This window comes from Psammomys obesus, unplaced genomic scaffold, assembly GCF_907164565.1.
Source record: "Psammomys obesus unplaced genomic scaffold, mPsaObe1.curated_primary_1811, whole genome shotgun sequence".
Taxonomy (NCBI): Eukaryota; Metazoa; Chordata; class Mammalia; order Rodentia; family Muridae; genus Psammomys; species Psammomys obesus.
The window spans coordinates 3,865,896-3,883,467 of NW_026589137.1; the positions used below are offsets into that span (position 1 = coordinate 3,865,896).

General features: G+C 35.7%; 1 protein-coding gene across 1 annotated transcript in view; it reads right to left on the reverse strand.

Moving 5' to 3' along the window:
• Window positions 1–613: 613 nt before the first annotated feature.
• Slc6a14 (solute carrier family 6 member 14) overlaps window positions 614–17,572 on the reverse strand; it is a 34,167-nt gene continuing 17,208 nt past the window's right edge. The window contains exons 8-14 of the mRNA XM_055604971.1: window positions 17,135–17,363; window positions 14,140–14,265; window positions 11,707–11,825; window positions 11,125–11,224; window positions 10,777–10,886; window positions 1,987–2,154; window positions 614–760 (exon numbers count right to left, since the gene is read on the reverse strand). Coding sequence (XP_055460946.1) covers window positions 614–760; window positions 1,987–2,154; window positions 10,777–10,886; window positions 11,125–11,224; window positions 11,707–11,825; window positions 14,140–14,265; window positions 17,135–17,363 — 999 coding nt within the window. The remainder of the gene's footprint in view (window positions 761–1,986; window positions 2,155–10,776; window positions 10,887–11,124; window positions 11,225–11,706; window positions 11,826–14,139; window positions 14,266–17,134; window positions 17,364–17,572) is intronic.

Below are 17,572 nucleotides of genomic sequence, written 5' to 3' on the forward strand. Positions count from 1 at the left end.
GTATACAGTGTCATAGAGGTCAGAAGCAGACATTGGATCTACTGGAACAGGAGTTACAAATGGTATTAGTCACCATGTGGATGCTGAGAATCTTCTGCAACAGCCATTACTCTTATCCACTGAGTGCTTTCTCTGAGCCCTATTTGTGATATTTATAAGTGAGAACTTTAATTGCATAATATTTGCCTTTAGCTACACTGATTTATTATTTCCCCATTCTATGAAAAAGTACAAATTAAAACTACAGAAACAAATAATATTTTTAAAATTGCAAAGTACAAAGTATGACTACTTCCTAAATAATCATTTAACAGTAAATTTTCAATATACTAAAAAAATTACAGTAATATTTACAAAGTGTCATTGTAAAACAGAACTGGGTACATGTACTAACAAATAGCTAATCCTAAAAAGAGACCAGCACATTACTAAGCACTGATTGATTTACATTTTTATATTTCATCCTTGATTAAGTGAAGGAAGTGCTTACAACCCTGTGATGGGCGTGACATGTACATTTCCCTGCTTGATTAATGCACAAATAAATTTTAAAAATTCCACTACTCTACAAAATCACAATATATAACAATCAGATATTTTCAAAATTGACATTTCATTCTGGTTTACTACTGCCACTAATAGTCGGTATTTCGTGGTCAGTCTCCATTGCAGGTTCAGCCATGTCTTTATATCTCTCCCCACGATGTTTTTCCAGGTATGGGCCCCAGTTAGAAGCTGGCCTACAGCAACTTGTGATACGCTGAAATGCAACAACAAAAATCTTATTTTAAAATTTAAGGACTATCATTCATAAATAAGCAAATATTAAACTGCACTTTTATTGTAAGTGCCTTTGCTAGCAGCAGTGACATAATAATCATAGAAAAGTAGTGATAGCATCAATTTTTAAAATAACACCTGACCAAATTGTAAATAGGATTATCTTAACTACTAAACCAGAAATAATTTCAGATGAAAGGCATAAGAGCACATTAGAATAATGGTGTCACTATAAAGTAGCTCTCCTGGACGCATTTTAGTCCTTGTTACAGAGAGTCAGATGAAAAGCTAAACTATTGTGCACTGGAATATTCTTCATTAATTGAGAAAAGGGAATTCTAGGTACTGAACCATTTATTTGGATCTGTTTGTGGATAAGCACAGGAATTTGTTAAAATTAACTTTCCTAAGCTTATCTTGTAATTGTTTTAGTATGAAGACTTGAGCAACACTGTCACTTAGGCTTCCGTGGAAGAAAAATGATTCAATAGCTACAAAGGATGCAGGATGATTGACTAGGTTTATTCAATTAAATACAATTTAAATAAACTATTAGGATCTGGATTATAACCATATGAAGATTAAAAGTAAGGATTATATAGAGAAGCAACTGAGTTATTTTTTTTTTTACATCTGTAAGGATAACTGTACAAAGAACTTCAGAGATCAGAATTGTTATGTCCTGAAGAGTGTAATAGGGACTGAGGATATAGCAATGAACTTCTACAAGAAACTTAGATAAAATACATATACATCCACAAGTTCATATATATATTATATATATATATAATATATATTATAATATATATATTATATATATATATTATATATATATATAATAAAGAGTATATAAAAATATATAACAGACAAAAAAGACATAAGAAAGTATGGTACATGTATATACTGAACTGTATTCAGTCATATAATGAATAAATATTTACAATTTTAACATGAATTAAATGAAAGTGGGGGTTATTAGTAGTAGATAATGAATTTCATTTCAGCAAGAATTCTGCTGTATAATCACATTGGAGGGAAACAATGGACAATAATGTACTACATAATTTAAAAATATAATAAAAGGAGGGATAATTCTGGGTTTAGAAGTAGTGAGGGAAGGAAGAGTGATAATGAACTTTATTATATCTTCTACATAATTAATTTTATCACAAGTGCTTATAAAAAATAAGAGTTAAATATGCTTACCTGAAAGATGTTTCCTTCAGCCTGAATCATTTTTATGATTGCCATAATTGGTATCCAAATAATGCAGAAAATAATCATACACCATCCTAGAGCAACTCCCCAGTCAGGATATGGAATATCAGCATACTGAGGTCTGTGAAATTTCACCAGTGACCAGACTAGAATAGCCTCAGAAAGTAAAGCATTGCAAAGATAAAGTTAAAGATTAGACTTTTTGTTATAAATGAGTCATAATTTGAAATTTATCAAAAGATAAGATGAAGCTGGGAGTCCAAGATGGCGGCAACCAGCATGTACTTTATCCAAGGGGCACAGGATCCTAAAATCTGAAATTGGTGAGTGGAGTGACAGTTGAAGCCAGAACACCAACATTGAGGCTTCCTAAGTGAGAGGGGACAAGCCTTGAGCTAGGACAGTTTAGATCCAAGTCACCCAGGGACTGAGAGTGGTGAATATTCAACCTCCTGCACTTCCCCTTGCCCCAAGCACTGGCCTCCCTACTCAGCAGAGGCTGCAGGCAGTGGCCTCTGCCCCAAGCTGGAGCCACCCTGTTTGCCTAAGTCTGCAGTAGTTGACCTAAGCATAGTCCTCCACAGTCTGTTACTGAGACAGCAGAGGCAGGTCTCCTAGGGCTGCTCCCTCAGCATGGCAGCCTCTAGCCCAAGCAGGATCCTCCATGATCAGTGACTGAGATAACAGGGGCAGCTACCCCTTAGTATGGGTCTCACTGCTTGGCAGCCAAACAGTGGGCACTACTGAGCTGATAGATCTCCTACACTCTCATTTCCCCCACCACCACCACTGGACCCAAACCTGAGAGGAGAGAATAGGAGGATACCCTGTGATTTCTAATTAGGCATGCATGCAAGTGAGTTGTGCCTTCAAGTGAGTGCTTGCAGAGCCCCAGATTGAGGGTTCCTCTAGGCTGTCAGCCAGATGTTGGATCCTTCCCACCCACACCCTCACTGTGGGCAACATAGGGATCCTTGGGACAGCATTCTCAACATTGAAGCCCTTGATCTACCAGAGTCTACCAAGGGAGCAGAGGCAAACAATTCCTGGAGCCCAGATTAATCTGATTACCAGGACGACAGTAGGACAGGCCTATAGGCCACTGAGGTATTCAGGACACTAGCAAATGCACATTGCACCTGCAAACAGCACCAGCACCCACACCCAGTCCTGCACTTAAGCTCCACACTTCTAGGTATCTCTAAGTTCTAGCACACTGTCCTTCAAGGCACACTTCCATGCACACACCTGTGCTTGCTCACATGTACCTGAGACCTTCCTCCCTTTAGCTACATCTGAGGCACCAACATACACTCTCAAACCAGTGGACCTCTCTGGTCTTCCTAAATATTACTCCAGGCACCAGAGACAAAGAGACCAAGTTGGAATTTCAGACTCCAGGAACAACAGAGAAGGTTATAGATAAGCAGATGGCTAGAGGTCGGCATATGAACACATCCAACAAAAATCAGGACACCACAGCTTCACCAGCAAACCCCCAAATCATGGATATGCTAATTCATCAGAAACACAAGAAAATTATCTCAAATCTATGCTTATTCAGTTACTAGAGGAACTGAACATAGCTCTCAAAGAAATACATCCAAACAAATAGAGGTACATGTAGAGGCACAAGTAATGGCATATAGAGAGGAAATGAATAGAAAAACGGAGGAAAGCTAGGAATGCACAAGAATTATGGAAAGACAAAAATCCACTTTCAAACAGATGAAGGAAATGGTGCAAGACAGGAAACTAGAATTAAAATAATTAAAGAAAACACAAAGAGAAAACTGTAGAGTGGGAAAACTTAGAGAAAAGACCAGAAAACACAAAGGTAAGCATCACCAACAGAATATAAGAGATGGAAGAGAGAATCTCAGGAGCTGAAGATACAATTGCAGAAATTGATTCATCTCTGAAAGAAAAAGTAAAATCAGAAAAGTTCCAAACACAAAACATCCAAGAAATCAAGGATGCCAAAAGAAAAAAATCTAAGAATAAGAATAGACAAAAAAGAAGATTCCAGGCTCCAAGATTCAGAAAATATTTTCAGGAAAATCATAAAAGAAAATTTTCCCAGCTTAAAGAGATGTCCATAAACATACAAGAGGCCTACAGAACACCAAATAGACTAGACCAGAAAACAAACTCCTCATATAATAGTGAAAACAATAAATCTACAGAACAAAGATAAATATTAAAAGCAGCAAGGGGAAAAGGCCAAGTAAAATAGAAAGGTAGACCTAACAGAATCACACCAGATTTCTCAACACAAACTATGAATGTCATAAGAGCTGGGGAAGATGTCATGCAGATTCTAAGAGACCATAGTTGCAACCCAGACTACTATATTCAGCAATGTTTTCAATGAACATAGATGGAGAAAACAAAATATTCCATGACAAAACTAAACTTAAATAATAGAAACAGAGCAACACAGCACTACAGAAGATACTAGAGGGAAAACTCCAATCCAACAAAATCAACTACACTCCACAAAATACAAGATATAGAGAAATTCACAACAAAAAAAATTGAAAGAAAATAAGAACACAAACACACTATCAAGTGCAACTCCACAATAAAAAGAACTAACATTCATTCATCACTATTTTCTATCAACATCAATGGACTCAACTCTCCAATAAAGAGACACAGAATATCAGATTGGTTGCAGAAACAGGGTCCAACATTCTGCTGCATCCAAGAAATACACACCTACAACAAAGATAAACACTACCTCAGAGTAAAGGGCTAGAAAAATATTTTTCAAGCAAACTGACCCTGAAAACCACTGGAGTAGCTACCCTAATATCTAATAAATTAGACTTTCAACAAAAATTAATCAAAAGAAATGAGGAAGGCCACTTCATTCTCATCAAAGAAAAAAAATCCACCAGGATGATATCACAATCCTGAACATCTATGCCCCAAATACAAGAGCACATACATTTGTAAATGATCATTATTAAAGATTGAATCACATATTGATCCCAACACCTTAACAGTGGGAGACTTCAACATTCCACTCTCAACAAGGGACAGATTACCTACACAGAAGCTAGATAGGAAAATAAAGATACTTACAGAGGTCCAAATCAAATTGACCTAATAGATGTCTACAGAACTTTTCACCCAAACTCAAAAGAGTATAACTTCTTTTCAGCACCTCACAGAACTTTCTCCAAAATTGACCATATAGTTGGTCACAAAGCAAGCTTCAACAGATACAAGAAGATAGAAATAATCTTGTATCTTATCAGACCATGATGTCCTGAAACTAGACCTCAACAACAACAGAAATAGCAAAAAGTCTACAAACACATGGAAACTAAACAACTCTCTACTGAATGATAGTCAGGCCAGGGAAGAAATAATAAAAAGAAATTAGAGACTTCCTAAAATTCAATGAAAATGAAGGCACAACTGACCCAAACTCATGGGACACAATGAAAGCAGTGCTGAAAGGAAATTTTATAGCACAAAGTGCCTCCAGAAAGAAGTTTAGATATCTAATACAAGCAACTTAACTGCATACCTGAAAGCCCTAGAGAAAAATGAAGTAGACACACCCATGATGGGTAGACAATTAGAAATAATGAAACACAGAGCTGAAATCAGTCAACACAAATCAAAGAATCAATGAGACCAAAAGCTGGTTCTTTGAGAAAATCAACAAGATTTACAAATCTTTAGCAAAACTAAGTAAAAGGCAGAGAGAAATTATCCAAATCACCAAAATCAGAAACAAATAGGGGAACGTAGCTACAGACACTGAGGAAATCCAAACAATCATTAGGTCTTACTACAAAAGTCTATATGGCACAGAATTTGTTAACCTAAGTGAAATGGACAAATTTCCTGAGCAATTCCATTTACCAAAATTAAATCATGATCAGGGAAATTGAATTGTCCTATATTCCCCCAAGGAATTAGAAGCAGTCATCAAAGGTCTCCCTTTCAAAAAAAAAAAAAAAAAAAGCCCAGGGCTAGATGGTTTCAGCACAGAATTCTACCAAATCTTCAAAGAAGAGCTAACTGCATTTCTTTTTAAACAATTCCACAAAATAGAAACAGAAGGAAACAAACAAACTCATTCGATCAAGGCACAGTCACCATGATACCTAAACTACACAAAGACACAACAAAAAAGAGAACTTCATACCTATCTCTCTTATGAACATTGACACAGAAATACTCAATAAAATACTTGCAAACCAAATCCAAGAACTCATAAAAGATATCATCCACTATAACCAAGTAGGCTTCATCCCAGGCATTCAGGGATGGTTAAATATACAGAAACCCAGCAATGTAATCCACCATACAAACAAACTGAAGGAGAGATACTACATGTTCATCACCTTAGATACCGAAAAAGCATTTGAAAAGAATCCAACACCCATTCAGGTTTAAAGTCTTGGAGGACTTTGACATGAAGTCAGTGTCTGGCTCTTTGTTCACCTCCCCCTGTGGAGGGAGCAACCTTACCAGGCCACAGAGGAAGGCAATACAGCCAGTCCTGATGAGACCTGATAGGCTAAGGTAAGATGGAAGAGGAAGAGGACTGCCCCTATCAGTGGACTGGGGGAGGGGCAAGTGAGGAGAAGAGGGAGGCAGGGTGGGGATTTGGAGCAGAGGATGGCAGGAGCTACTGATGGGATACAGTGTGAACAAACTGTACTTAAACACAGATGAAGCTGCTATTAAGGAACTAAAATAAATGGGTTAAATGCAAGAAGACCAGAATATGAAGTAAACCAAATTTCCATTTTTACTCTAAAGAAATTCTGAAAATTTTAAAGCATTCATTTATAAAAGATCTGCTTATGCAATATATATTTCACAACACTTCATTATAAACTATACATAAGTAAAATAAATCTGAGGTAAGCCTTTGGTATTTTTTCTTTTGTATTATTTCATGTGTGTGGTTTTCTTTTCTTTTCTTTACTTTTACCTGCTTGTATATCTGTGCACCCTGTGCAGGGCTGTTGCTCATGGATATGAGCAGCAGATATCAGATGCTTTGGAACTTGAGTTCAGACCATTGTAAGCTGCTGTGTAAATCCTGGGAATTGAACCAGGTTCCTTTGGAAGAGCACTTGGTGCTCTTAGACACTGATCCATCTAGGTAGCCTAAATTTTTTCTTTTTCTTTTTTTTTTTTTTCTGGAAATAGTTCCCTCCCTCCTATATATCCCTGGCTGGCCTGAATGTAGACCTGGCTGACCCCAAACTCAGATGCATATTCCTGCTTCTGCCCTCATGTTCAGCCATTTGTTTTTTAACAGATAACCAAAAGTATAAAAATAAACATTAGTTGAGTACCATATTATGTTTTCATACATGAGAATACTGTATAATATTTTGGTTTGTTTGGGGGCTTTGGGGGTGTGTGGTTGAGACAGGGTTTCTCTGTGTAGTTTTGGCTGTCCTGGACTCAACTTTGTAGACCAGGCTGGTCTTGAACTCACAGTGATCTACCTTCCTCTGCCTCCCTGGTTGCTGGGATTAAAGGTGTTCACTACCACACCCTGTTAATATTTATGCCAGACTAAATATTTATTGTTGAAAACATCTACCTTTTATGGCAATTTTTTTCATAGTCCCTCCTTTTATTATATTTTTAAATTATATAGTACATTATTGTCCATTGTTTCCCTCCATTGTGATTATACAGCAGAATTCTTGCTGAAATGAAATTCATTATCTACTACTAATAACTCCCACTTTCATTCAATTCATGTTAAAATTGTAAATATTTATTCATTATATGACTGAATATAGTTCAGTATATACATATACCATACTTTCTTATGTCTTTTTTGTCTGTTATATATTTTTATATACTCTTAATTTATAGCCCAGGCTTGCTGTAGCCTTACTGTAACCCAGTTTGGCACTGAAATCATAGAATTCATTCGGCTTTAAGTTTCTGAATGCGTGCATTGTCAGTGTGAGCCACCATGCCTGTTATCTGTACTGTGTGCCTCATTTGTTTCGTGTAGTCATCATTTGGCAGAAGCTTAATCTATTTCCATTTCTTGGCTGTAGTAATGATGCTGTAGTGAATAATGGAGAACAGATGTCTCTACAACATATTGATTCATATCTTTGAATATACCCAATAGCAGAATTGTTGACCTGGGTGTGGAAAAAAAGAACCCTTGTACACTATTTTTCAGAATGTAAATTAATACAGTCAGAATAGAAGGCATTATAGAGTTTTCTCAAAACTAAATAAAAAATATAATCATCTTCTTCAACATCCCTCTTTTGGGTACATACACAAGACTATTAAAGTGTTAGCATGGCTTCATTCAATGTCATAAGCTAGCCAGCATATAATCCAGTGAGAATGTACAAGTACACTTTAGAGATGTTTCTGTTCTTCCTTAACAACTCTTATTCATTGCACAACTTTCTCCTTCAACCCCCATAGCTCACATTTAAACACAAAGAGCTGGCATATGTTTGCCAAAGCACTGTTCCCGCCTCGGCTCTTCTTTAGCAAAAGAAGAAGTTCAACATAAGTTCATGAAGTGTGGCAAATATCTGAGATTTGTTTGAAATCTCAGAATTCAAATAATGGAGCCAAGAAGATCATGAGTTCAAGGTCATGCTCAGCTACATACTAATTTTAAGGCAAGGTGACATACAAAAGACCCTCCTTCAAAAAAGGTGATAAAATTAATTTCAAACAGCAATTCTGAACCTATGGGTTGCAACTTGGGGGTCAAAATGGCCCTTTCACAGGGTCGCCTAGGTTTCAGAAAAAAAAAATATTTACATTACAAATCATAACAGTGTCAAAATTAAAGTTACAAAGTTGCAGTGAAATTTATGTTATGGTGGGTGTCACCAAAACATGAGCTGTATTAAAGGGTCATAGCATTATGAAGGTTGAAAACCACTGCTTTATTAGGGAATCCACATGAAGACTGAGATGTCTATGGGCTACATCTGAGCAGGGGTTCTAGGACCTATCTATGTATGGTCTTTGGTTGATGCATCAGTCTATGTGGTGTCCCCTGGGCCCTGCTTTTTTTTTTTTTTTTTTGGCTTTGTTGGTCTCCTTGTGTGACTCCTGAACCCCCAGGGTCCTTCTATATCCCCATCTGTCCATCTTTCCAAAGCTCTGTGCTTTGGCTGTGAGTCTCAGCATCTGCTTCAATCCCCTGCTAGGTGGAGTCTTTTAGAGGACATCTGTGGTAGGCTCCCGTCCTGTTCCCTGTCTTCTACTGCTTCTGGTGTTTATCTTCTTTTCCCTTCTGAGTGAGAATTAAGCATCTCTGATGTGAACTGGGTTGTTTGCTCATTGATTACTTCTCCCTTGGTGAGGCAACCTAGCCAGCACACAGAGGAAGAGGATCCAGGCAGTCCTGATGAGACTTGATAGGCTAGAGTCAGACAGTAGGAAAGGAGGACTTCCCCTATCAGTGGACAAGGGAAGCAGAGTTGTGGAGAAAGAAGGAGGAAGGGTGGGATGGACCGGGAGATGAGGGAGGGGGCTTCAACTGGGATACAAAGTGAATAAATTGTAAATAATAATAACAATAATATTGAAAAAATCTCTATAAATAAAGAAAACCACTGCTTTAAATAATTTTTAGATGTTTTCCAAAATTCATTAGAAATAATTAAAGCATTTTGAAGATGTTTTGGGAAATAGTCTTTGACTAATACTATTCATTTCCAAAAATAAAGATGTATTTTACTGCTCCACTGATACACATACACACTTATGCATGAATACCACACACATATGTGAAAAGAAGAGAAACTGTTGGAGCTAGTGAGAAAATTGAGAAGAAAGTAAAATTATACATATATACATATGTATGAAGCATAAAAATATTTAGGCATAATATATAGTCCTACACTATTTTTCTTCAGTTCCTAAGAAATTTGTCAATTAATAAATTTATTGATATAAACCATTGCATATATTGACATAAGTGAGTTTCTTTTAGTAATTTCAGATAATATCTCACCCATAAAATGAGAAAATACACATTAATACCTGAATGTTCTTTGGTTTTATTTTTATTTTTGTTGTTTTTTGTTTGTTTGTTTGTTTGTTTGTTTGTTTTATTTTTTGAGATAGCCCTAGCTGTCCTGGACTCACTCTGTAGCCCAAGATGGCCTTGAACTCAGACAGATTCACCTGCTTCTGCCTCCTAAATGCTGGGATTAAAGAGGTGCACCACCACCCCCAGATATGATTGTTATTTTTTAGAAAAGAATTATTTAAAAACATCATCTGGCTGGGTGGTGGTAGTACAGGACTGTAATCCCAGCACTTCAGAGGCAGAGATAGGAGAATGTTGGAGTTCAAAACCAGCATGATCTACAGAGCGATTCCAGGAGAGCTAGGACCACACATAAATGTCTCAAAATATAAATAAATAAATAGATAAATAAATAAAGAAATAGAGACACCATGTGGTTCTTCTCTGGCTATGTATTTGCTGGTAGAGAAATAAAGAAAGGGCTCACCATATCTTTCAGAAAATGAGTACATTTATGATTTGCTTTTATCCTACTGGTACGGACAACGTTTAAACCCATAACTTCAAAAATAACATTGCAAAGGCATTTCAATTCAGAGAGTATGTGGGCACCAGCAGGGGAAAAAATTATAAACTTGAAAATTATTTCCCAAATTATTTAGTTATTTTCCTTAATGGAAATTGTTCTCCAAGTTCCTTGCTAACATTTAAAGGTATGATTTATATTATCTAAACCAAATTTGATGTATATTGTTACTTACAGACAACAAAATAGGAGTGATGACAAACCAGCAAGCCCTCCACCAGAGCCAGAATATCCATCTCTTTGCTCCAATCATCATTTCTATATCTTCAATGAATCTATTCCCTCCTAAAGGAAATAATTTCATAATATGAGCCCTGTTTTACAGCTTCCATGGGCATTGTCATACAAATTATCTTTCTTCAATTAAACAGTTTAATAAACTGCAACAGTGAAGCATACCCTTGGAATTCCATTTCATTCATAATGTACTTTGTCAATAGATCACATTTTACTATTACATTTGCAATTATAAATTGGATGATTATGTGTAAGACTTATATACAAATATACAATCATCACTTACCATATATCCAGATGATTCCTGCAATTTCCAAGATAGCAGCAATCAAAATCCCCCATCCAGCACAGAAGTGATCAATCAAATGAACCCAGTAAATTCCAGCCTACAAAGAAACAAAACAAAAACAAAAAACAAACACAACAGTTACTTAAAATATAGCTTAACTATTTTTTTTATTTTTGTAAAGTATCAAATGGAATATATTTTTAAACAAGATATAAAATGCACATTTAAAGTATAAACTCAAATGTGGGTTTAATTATCTAAAAAAACAAAAGTATCTTTTAAATAATATAGTCAACACTGGCAAAATGTAAGCATTTAGAACAGTTAAATATATGAATGGCATACAGTATCTGTGATCTATGTAATAACAACTGAAAAACATGGTTTATAATCATTTCGTTACTTGGGAAATTGTCATTATTAGGCCTCCTCCTCTGATAATATGTATTAGCAAAGTTATAAAGGAGAAAATGGCTGCAATTTGGACAACATTCATCCAAATAGAAATTGGACGTGTCATGAAACACTCAATTAATTCCAATTAATATTTGCCTACAGAAGTAAAAATCTATACTGTACCTGAGTTACACAGACAAGACCAAGGAGAAACAAAACCAAGCAGCAACCCAAAGTTATAGGAACCCTCATGTATTTCATTGCTTTGGGAAACAAATCTTGAATTGTTGTTGTAATTGTTTCTAGAGGAGGGAGAATTGGGGTGTTACATTATAACTGAGTAAGACTAATCACAGAATTAGATTTCTATTAATCAAATTTACACAAATAAGCTGGCAGTAAACTCAGGGCATTGCTCGTTTTTAACAGTCAGTAACATCTTTTACCTTAGTACATCTATTTATTTCCCAGCCGAGAGAGACAGAGTAGAGAGACAGACACAGAGAGAGAAGGAATTGCAAAACAAGAAAGAGGAGGATCAGGCAGGGAAGAGAGAAGAAGGAAGTGGAGGATGGGAGGAGGATGAGACAACAAAGAGAGAAGGGCTGAGAAGGAGAAAGAAAGCAAAAGGTGGGGGATAAAGAGGAATACTGTCTACTAAAAATAGAAAAAAATATATATACTGTCTATCTAAAAATAGAATATATATATATATAAGTAAAAAGATCCATAAGAAATATATTTGACATTTTTTAAGGCGTTACATAAGACAGTGATATAAAATTGTTTCGAAATTTTCAGTTTTGTGCCATAAGGAAATTTCTTTTGTGTATGTAGAATAGTATGTGTGAATAGTTATTGGATCAGTGTGTATAATTTGTGTGTGTGAATGTGCACACGTGCATGCACATGTACATGCTCAGCCACAAATGGAACATCTGTATTACACACACACACACACACACACACACACACACACACACACACAAATGTACACACATGGCTTAGGGACTATCACAAAAGAGGGGGAAGACAGATTTTAAGAACCAGAGGTCATGGAAGACTGAAACAAACAGATGTCCCCTGGTCATGACAGAACTTAAACTCATGAACCCACATCAGCTGTGGTTGCCTGCATAAGATCAAGCCAGTCAACATTCCAGCAGGGAGTGGGGAGGGGACATGTCATTCCAACCTTAACTGAAAAGTTAGTGACAGGTGAGACTACTAGAGAAGAGTAAGAGTGAGTTTTCTGTAATGGTATAGGAGTTGGCCTTTGCTCCAGTAGATGATCCCACACCCACTTGTATATTGGCAGGATAAATTGGACTCAGTGACTTATTAAAGAAACAAAAAAGGATATGGAGCTAATATAGAGGTGTGTTGGGAGGAGTCAGGTTGAATATGATCTAAAAATATTATATGAAATTCCCAAAGAATTAATAAAAAGGTAATATTTTCAAACTTGTTTCAAAATTTCTAGTTGTGTACCTTCAGGAAATTTCTTTTGTATACACCAAACCATACATAAGAAGAATGCATTCAATGTGTGAAATTTGTGTTTTTGTGTCTGAATATATGCTGGTACATGTGTGGGGTACATGTGCACATGTATGTTCCATGTAAGTGGGCAGAGGACAATTTCATTTGTCATTTTTCAAGTGCTTCCCACCTTGGTTTTTTGAGACAGGTTCTTAATAGACCTGGAGCTCACAGATGGACTCTATTAACTAACCAGTGATCCTCCAATGATCTTCCTGTATCCATCTCTCAGGCTCTGGGATTTCTGCAGTGTGTCACTGTGCACAGGCTATATAAGGATACTGGAGATCAAACTAAGGTCATGATAAATATAGCAATTACCTTTCCAACTAAGACAGCTTCCTCAGCTGCAATGTGTAAATTTTTTAAAAGAGGAATCAAAATACCCATCAAGAGGATGATATATTATCAATTAACTAAATTCATATGTCCTGTTAAAGTAGATTATATACCATAAAACTTCATATTTAGGTGAAATATTTAAAATTTTACCACTGATGGACATATTTTTATATTCAGTTGATATATATATATATATATATATATATATATATATATATATATATATATGTTTGTATACAAATGTGTATGCAGGTAAACACATATGGATGAAAGAGGACAGTATGGTAATGATTGCCTCTAAGAAGAAAATGAGAAATGTGTTACTGTTTTGTTAAAACTCTCTCAAGCATTAACCATTTTCAGGGAGAAATGAGGTTGTTCAGGGAACTGTCCCCAGGTACATGAGGAAGGAAAGAGAAAATGGTAGCCATTTTTACATTATGTTGTGTAGTGTACATTGAATTAAGTAATAAATACAAAAGTCTGAGCAAAGTGATGAAAAAAATGTTCCCCTCTAAATACCTATCTGGAGCAAATACAATAAATTATTAATGTTTTTTGAGTATCAATTACATTGTGCTTTTATATATTTGATTTCTAATTAAAATAATTTTTCCATAAAGTTCATTATAAATAGCACCTAAAAGGTCCTATGATAATGAAATAGGATGTTTTCAAATAAAGGAAACAGGAAAAAAATATCAGTTCTTTAGCACCAAAAGTAATACTCACCAATAGAAGCAAACTGAGAATCCAGACCCAATGTTAAAAGCATGAAGAAAAATAATACAGACCAGAATGGACCACCTGGGAGTTGAGCTAGAGCTTCCGGATAAGCAATGAATGCTAAATCAAATCCTAAGGAAGTGTGTGGGATTTTAAATTAATTGCCAAAAAAATTTACACATTTGAGCAGTTCCAAAGAAATATATTGTTAAAAACCCAATCATGAATGGGCAATACAATCTATGACATATACTATTTGCCAATTAACTTATAGTTTTACTTGGAGGTCAAAGAACTGACTTACTTGTTAGAAGCACTTAACACTCAAACTTGATGAGCTGAGTTCAAACTCCAGAGCCCAAGGTGGAAGGAGAGAACAGATTCCCCATAGTTGTCCTCTGACCTCCACACAAACACTGTGACATGCACATATGTGTGTTCACTCTCTCTCCTCTCTCATACACAAGTGATAATAGAAAACTCTTGAATTGTTAGTCTAATGTGAATATGTGACATAAACTAATCTGCTAGTAATTTTTTTCATAAAAGTTGTTTTGGGAATTTAAATTTTTTTAATGTATTAATGTATGTGTGTGTTCATTCATGCATGAGTTCAGGAACTCAGGAGCCACAGAGTGCATGTAGAGGTCTGAGGACAACCTTGGATGTTGGCCTATACTTTTTCTATCTTATTGAAATGTGGTCTCTCACTCTTTTTTTTTTCTGCTGTATATTCCTGGATAGTTGGCCTATGAGAAAGGATTCTCTTATCCTTTCATCTCATCTCTCCAAGTTCTGGTATACAGATTTTCATACAATGCATATGCTCTTACACAGATTTGGGAGATTTGAACTCATTTCCTCCTGCTTACATAGCAAGTGCTTTTACCCAGTGAGCCATATATCCAGTCTCTAATCAACCATTGACATTGCGTGTGGTGTCACACACCTGTTGTCCTCAGAATTGGGATGTGGGGGGAAAGGAGGAGCAGGAGTTCAATGTCATCCTTCATTTTATACTGAGTTTAATGCCAGCCTGGGATTCATGGGACCCTGTCTCAAGCAACAATAGTAAGAATATGATTTGTGAAGAAGAAGAACCTATTTCTTAAATGTCAAAAGCTTAGATTAGTTCATCTTATTGTAGAATTTGTAAAAAAAATAATAATAATAATGAAATAAAATTGAACCATCTAAAAAAATACATGTATAGAATGAATTTTTGGGCTTGTTGCTATTTGAGATGGGGTCTTTCTGTATAGTCCTGGCTGTCCTGGAACTTACCATGTACACCAGATTGGCCTCAAGCTCACAGAAATCTAACTGCCTCTGCCTTCCTAGGAGTGTGATTAAAGGCATTCATCACCATGCCTAGCTGTAATGAATTTAGTTTTCCACCATCTTGACAAATATTTACCCAGAATTATTATTAGTAATATAATTAAGTTCATACATAACCTTAAAAAGTATATATAATAAAGTCCTTAATGGAATCTCATATTTTATTTGATGCTACCTTTAAAAGCACTTTGTCTCTCAGCTGTAGCTCCTTCCCTCATTCCCTACCAATCCAACCCTCATCTCCTCCTTGTTCTTCTCTAAATCCATTGATAGGGGAGGTCCTCCTCCCCTTCCATCTGACCCTAGCTTATCAGGGCTCATGAAAATAAAAAATAAATAAATAAATAAAAAATTGAATTAAAAAAAAAAGAATCATGAAGCTGATGAGCTGCTTGATCCTCAAGTGGATCCCCTAACAATTGAAGTTGGGGCTCTCTCTGTCTTGGACTCTGTTGCCTTCCTCTGGATCCCAGCAGAGCTACTGGGGGGTGGTATGGAAGAAGTGGGTGGGAGAGTGGGACTAGGAGGTGAGGAAGGAGAGGAGTTGCAATTGGGATGTAAAAACAACAAATAAATTAATTAAAAAAAGCACTTTGTCATTTCTTCCAATTTTTCTATGTGACCCTAGGTTTTAAGTACTTTCAGTTTCTCTACCTTCCCAGAGGACTGACATAGAATGCATTGCATAAGCTTTAAACTAGGCTCTATCACTTTCTAAATATTTACACTTGGACAAGGCATAGTGTTTCTGTGTATCAGTGCACTCTGAGGAAATGAATACTAAATAATCTCTAATTTTCCTTCTAATACAGGGATTCTTCTACCATTCATCAATATTTCTATTATAGTATACTAAATATATAATAAAAGTTTCCAACAGGCTCCTGCTTAAAGAATCCTAGAATTCTCTTTCTAAGGGTCTTTAGCTGGATAGTAATATCCATTAAATACTGTCTTTAAGGCTAGACAGTTCATAAATCAGATTCTTTGAAAGATAGGTACAACTATGCACTGAACCACTTGAATCTTCACATTATATCCATAAGTTTAAAAGTTCATACTCAATATTGTAATTGCACATGGGGAAATTTGGTTATAATTGTTTCTCTCATAAAGCATAAAACATTCTTAGCATAACACCTGAACCCTGTAATTGTATGGTGAGTGGTTTAAATTAAAGATTAAATTAAATACCGAGAAAGAAAAGGTTTTTTTTTTTCATTTTTTTTTTTTTTTTTTTTTTTTAGACACGGTCTCATGCAACCTCAGCTGGCCTCAGTTTCTCTCTGTAAATGAGGCTGGTCTTATAACTCTAATCCTCCTATCTCTATTTCCAAAGTGCTAAGATTACATGCATATAACAATACCACATCTGGCTTTGAGGTGCTAAAGATAAAATTCAGGGCATTGTGCATGCTTGGCAAACCCTTTACCAACTGAATGATGTTCCCAATATTATGTCTTCTTGGATAACTTTCCCTAAAATACTCTTGTCTACCCATATCTTCTAGGAATATTTATATTAAAATAAATATTGTCAGATGCACCAAGGTAATATAATAACTCTAACCATAAATATAGATGACTGTAAATTGTACCAGAGTTTCATAAATGAGCTCTATTCAATTAATTTGACTTGGTAGCATCCACATTTACATACCTGATTTTACAACTTGAGAGACTTCCTTTCCAGATATATGAGCCATGTGTCCCAATATAGAAAAAATAGCAAACCCAGCAAACACACTAGTAAGGCAGTTTGTCAAACAAACTATAATGGCATCAGAGTAACAGTTGTTGTTGAACTTGTTGTAAGATGACAGAGCCACTAGGCCACCCCAAGCCACAGAAAGGGAATAAAATATCTGAGTGGCAGCATCCTTCCAAACCTGGAAGAAAAAAAAATAAAAAATTTAAATGTCTACTTTAAAAATTAATTCATATAAAATAGTTCACAAGTATATATGAGTGCATATTATAAAATAATGAAATGAATGCATAAATGTCAAGCATCAAGATGAAGAAAACAATGGTATGCATTTTCTGTTTGCTATTAATGTCTCTGTTTATTTCTCCATGCTCCAGTAGTAACTGTGAC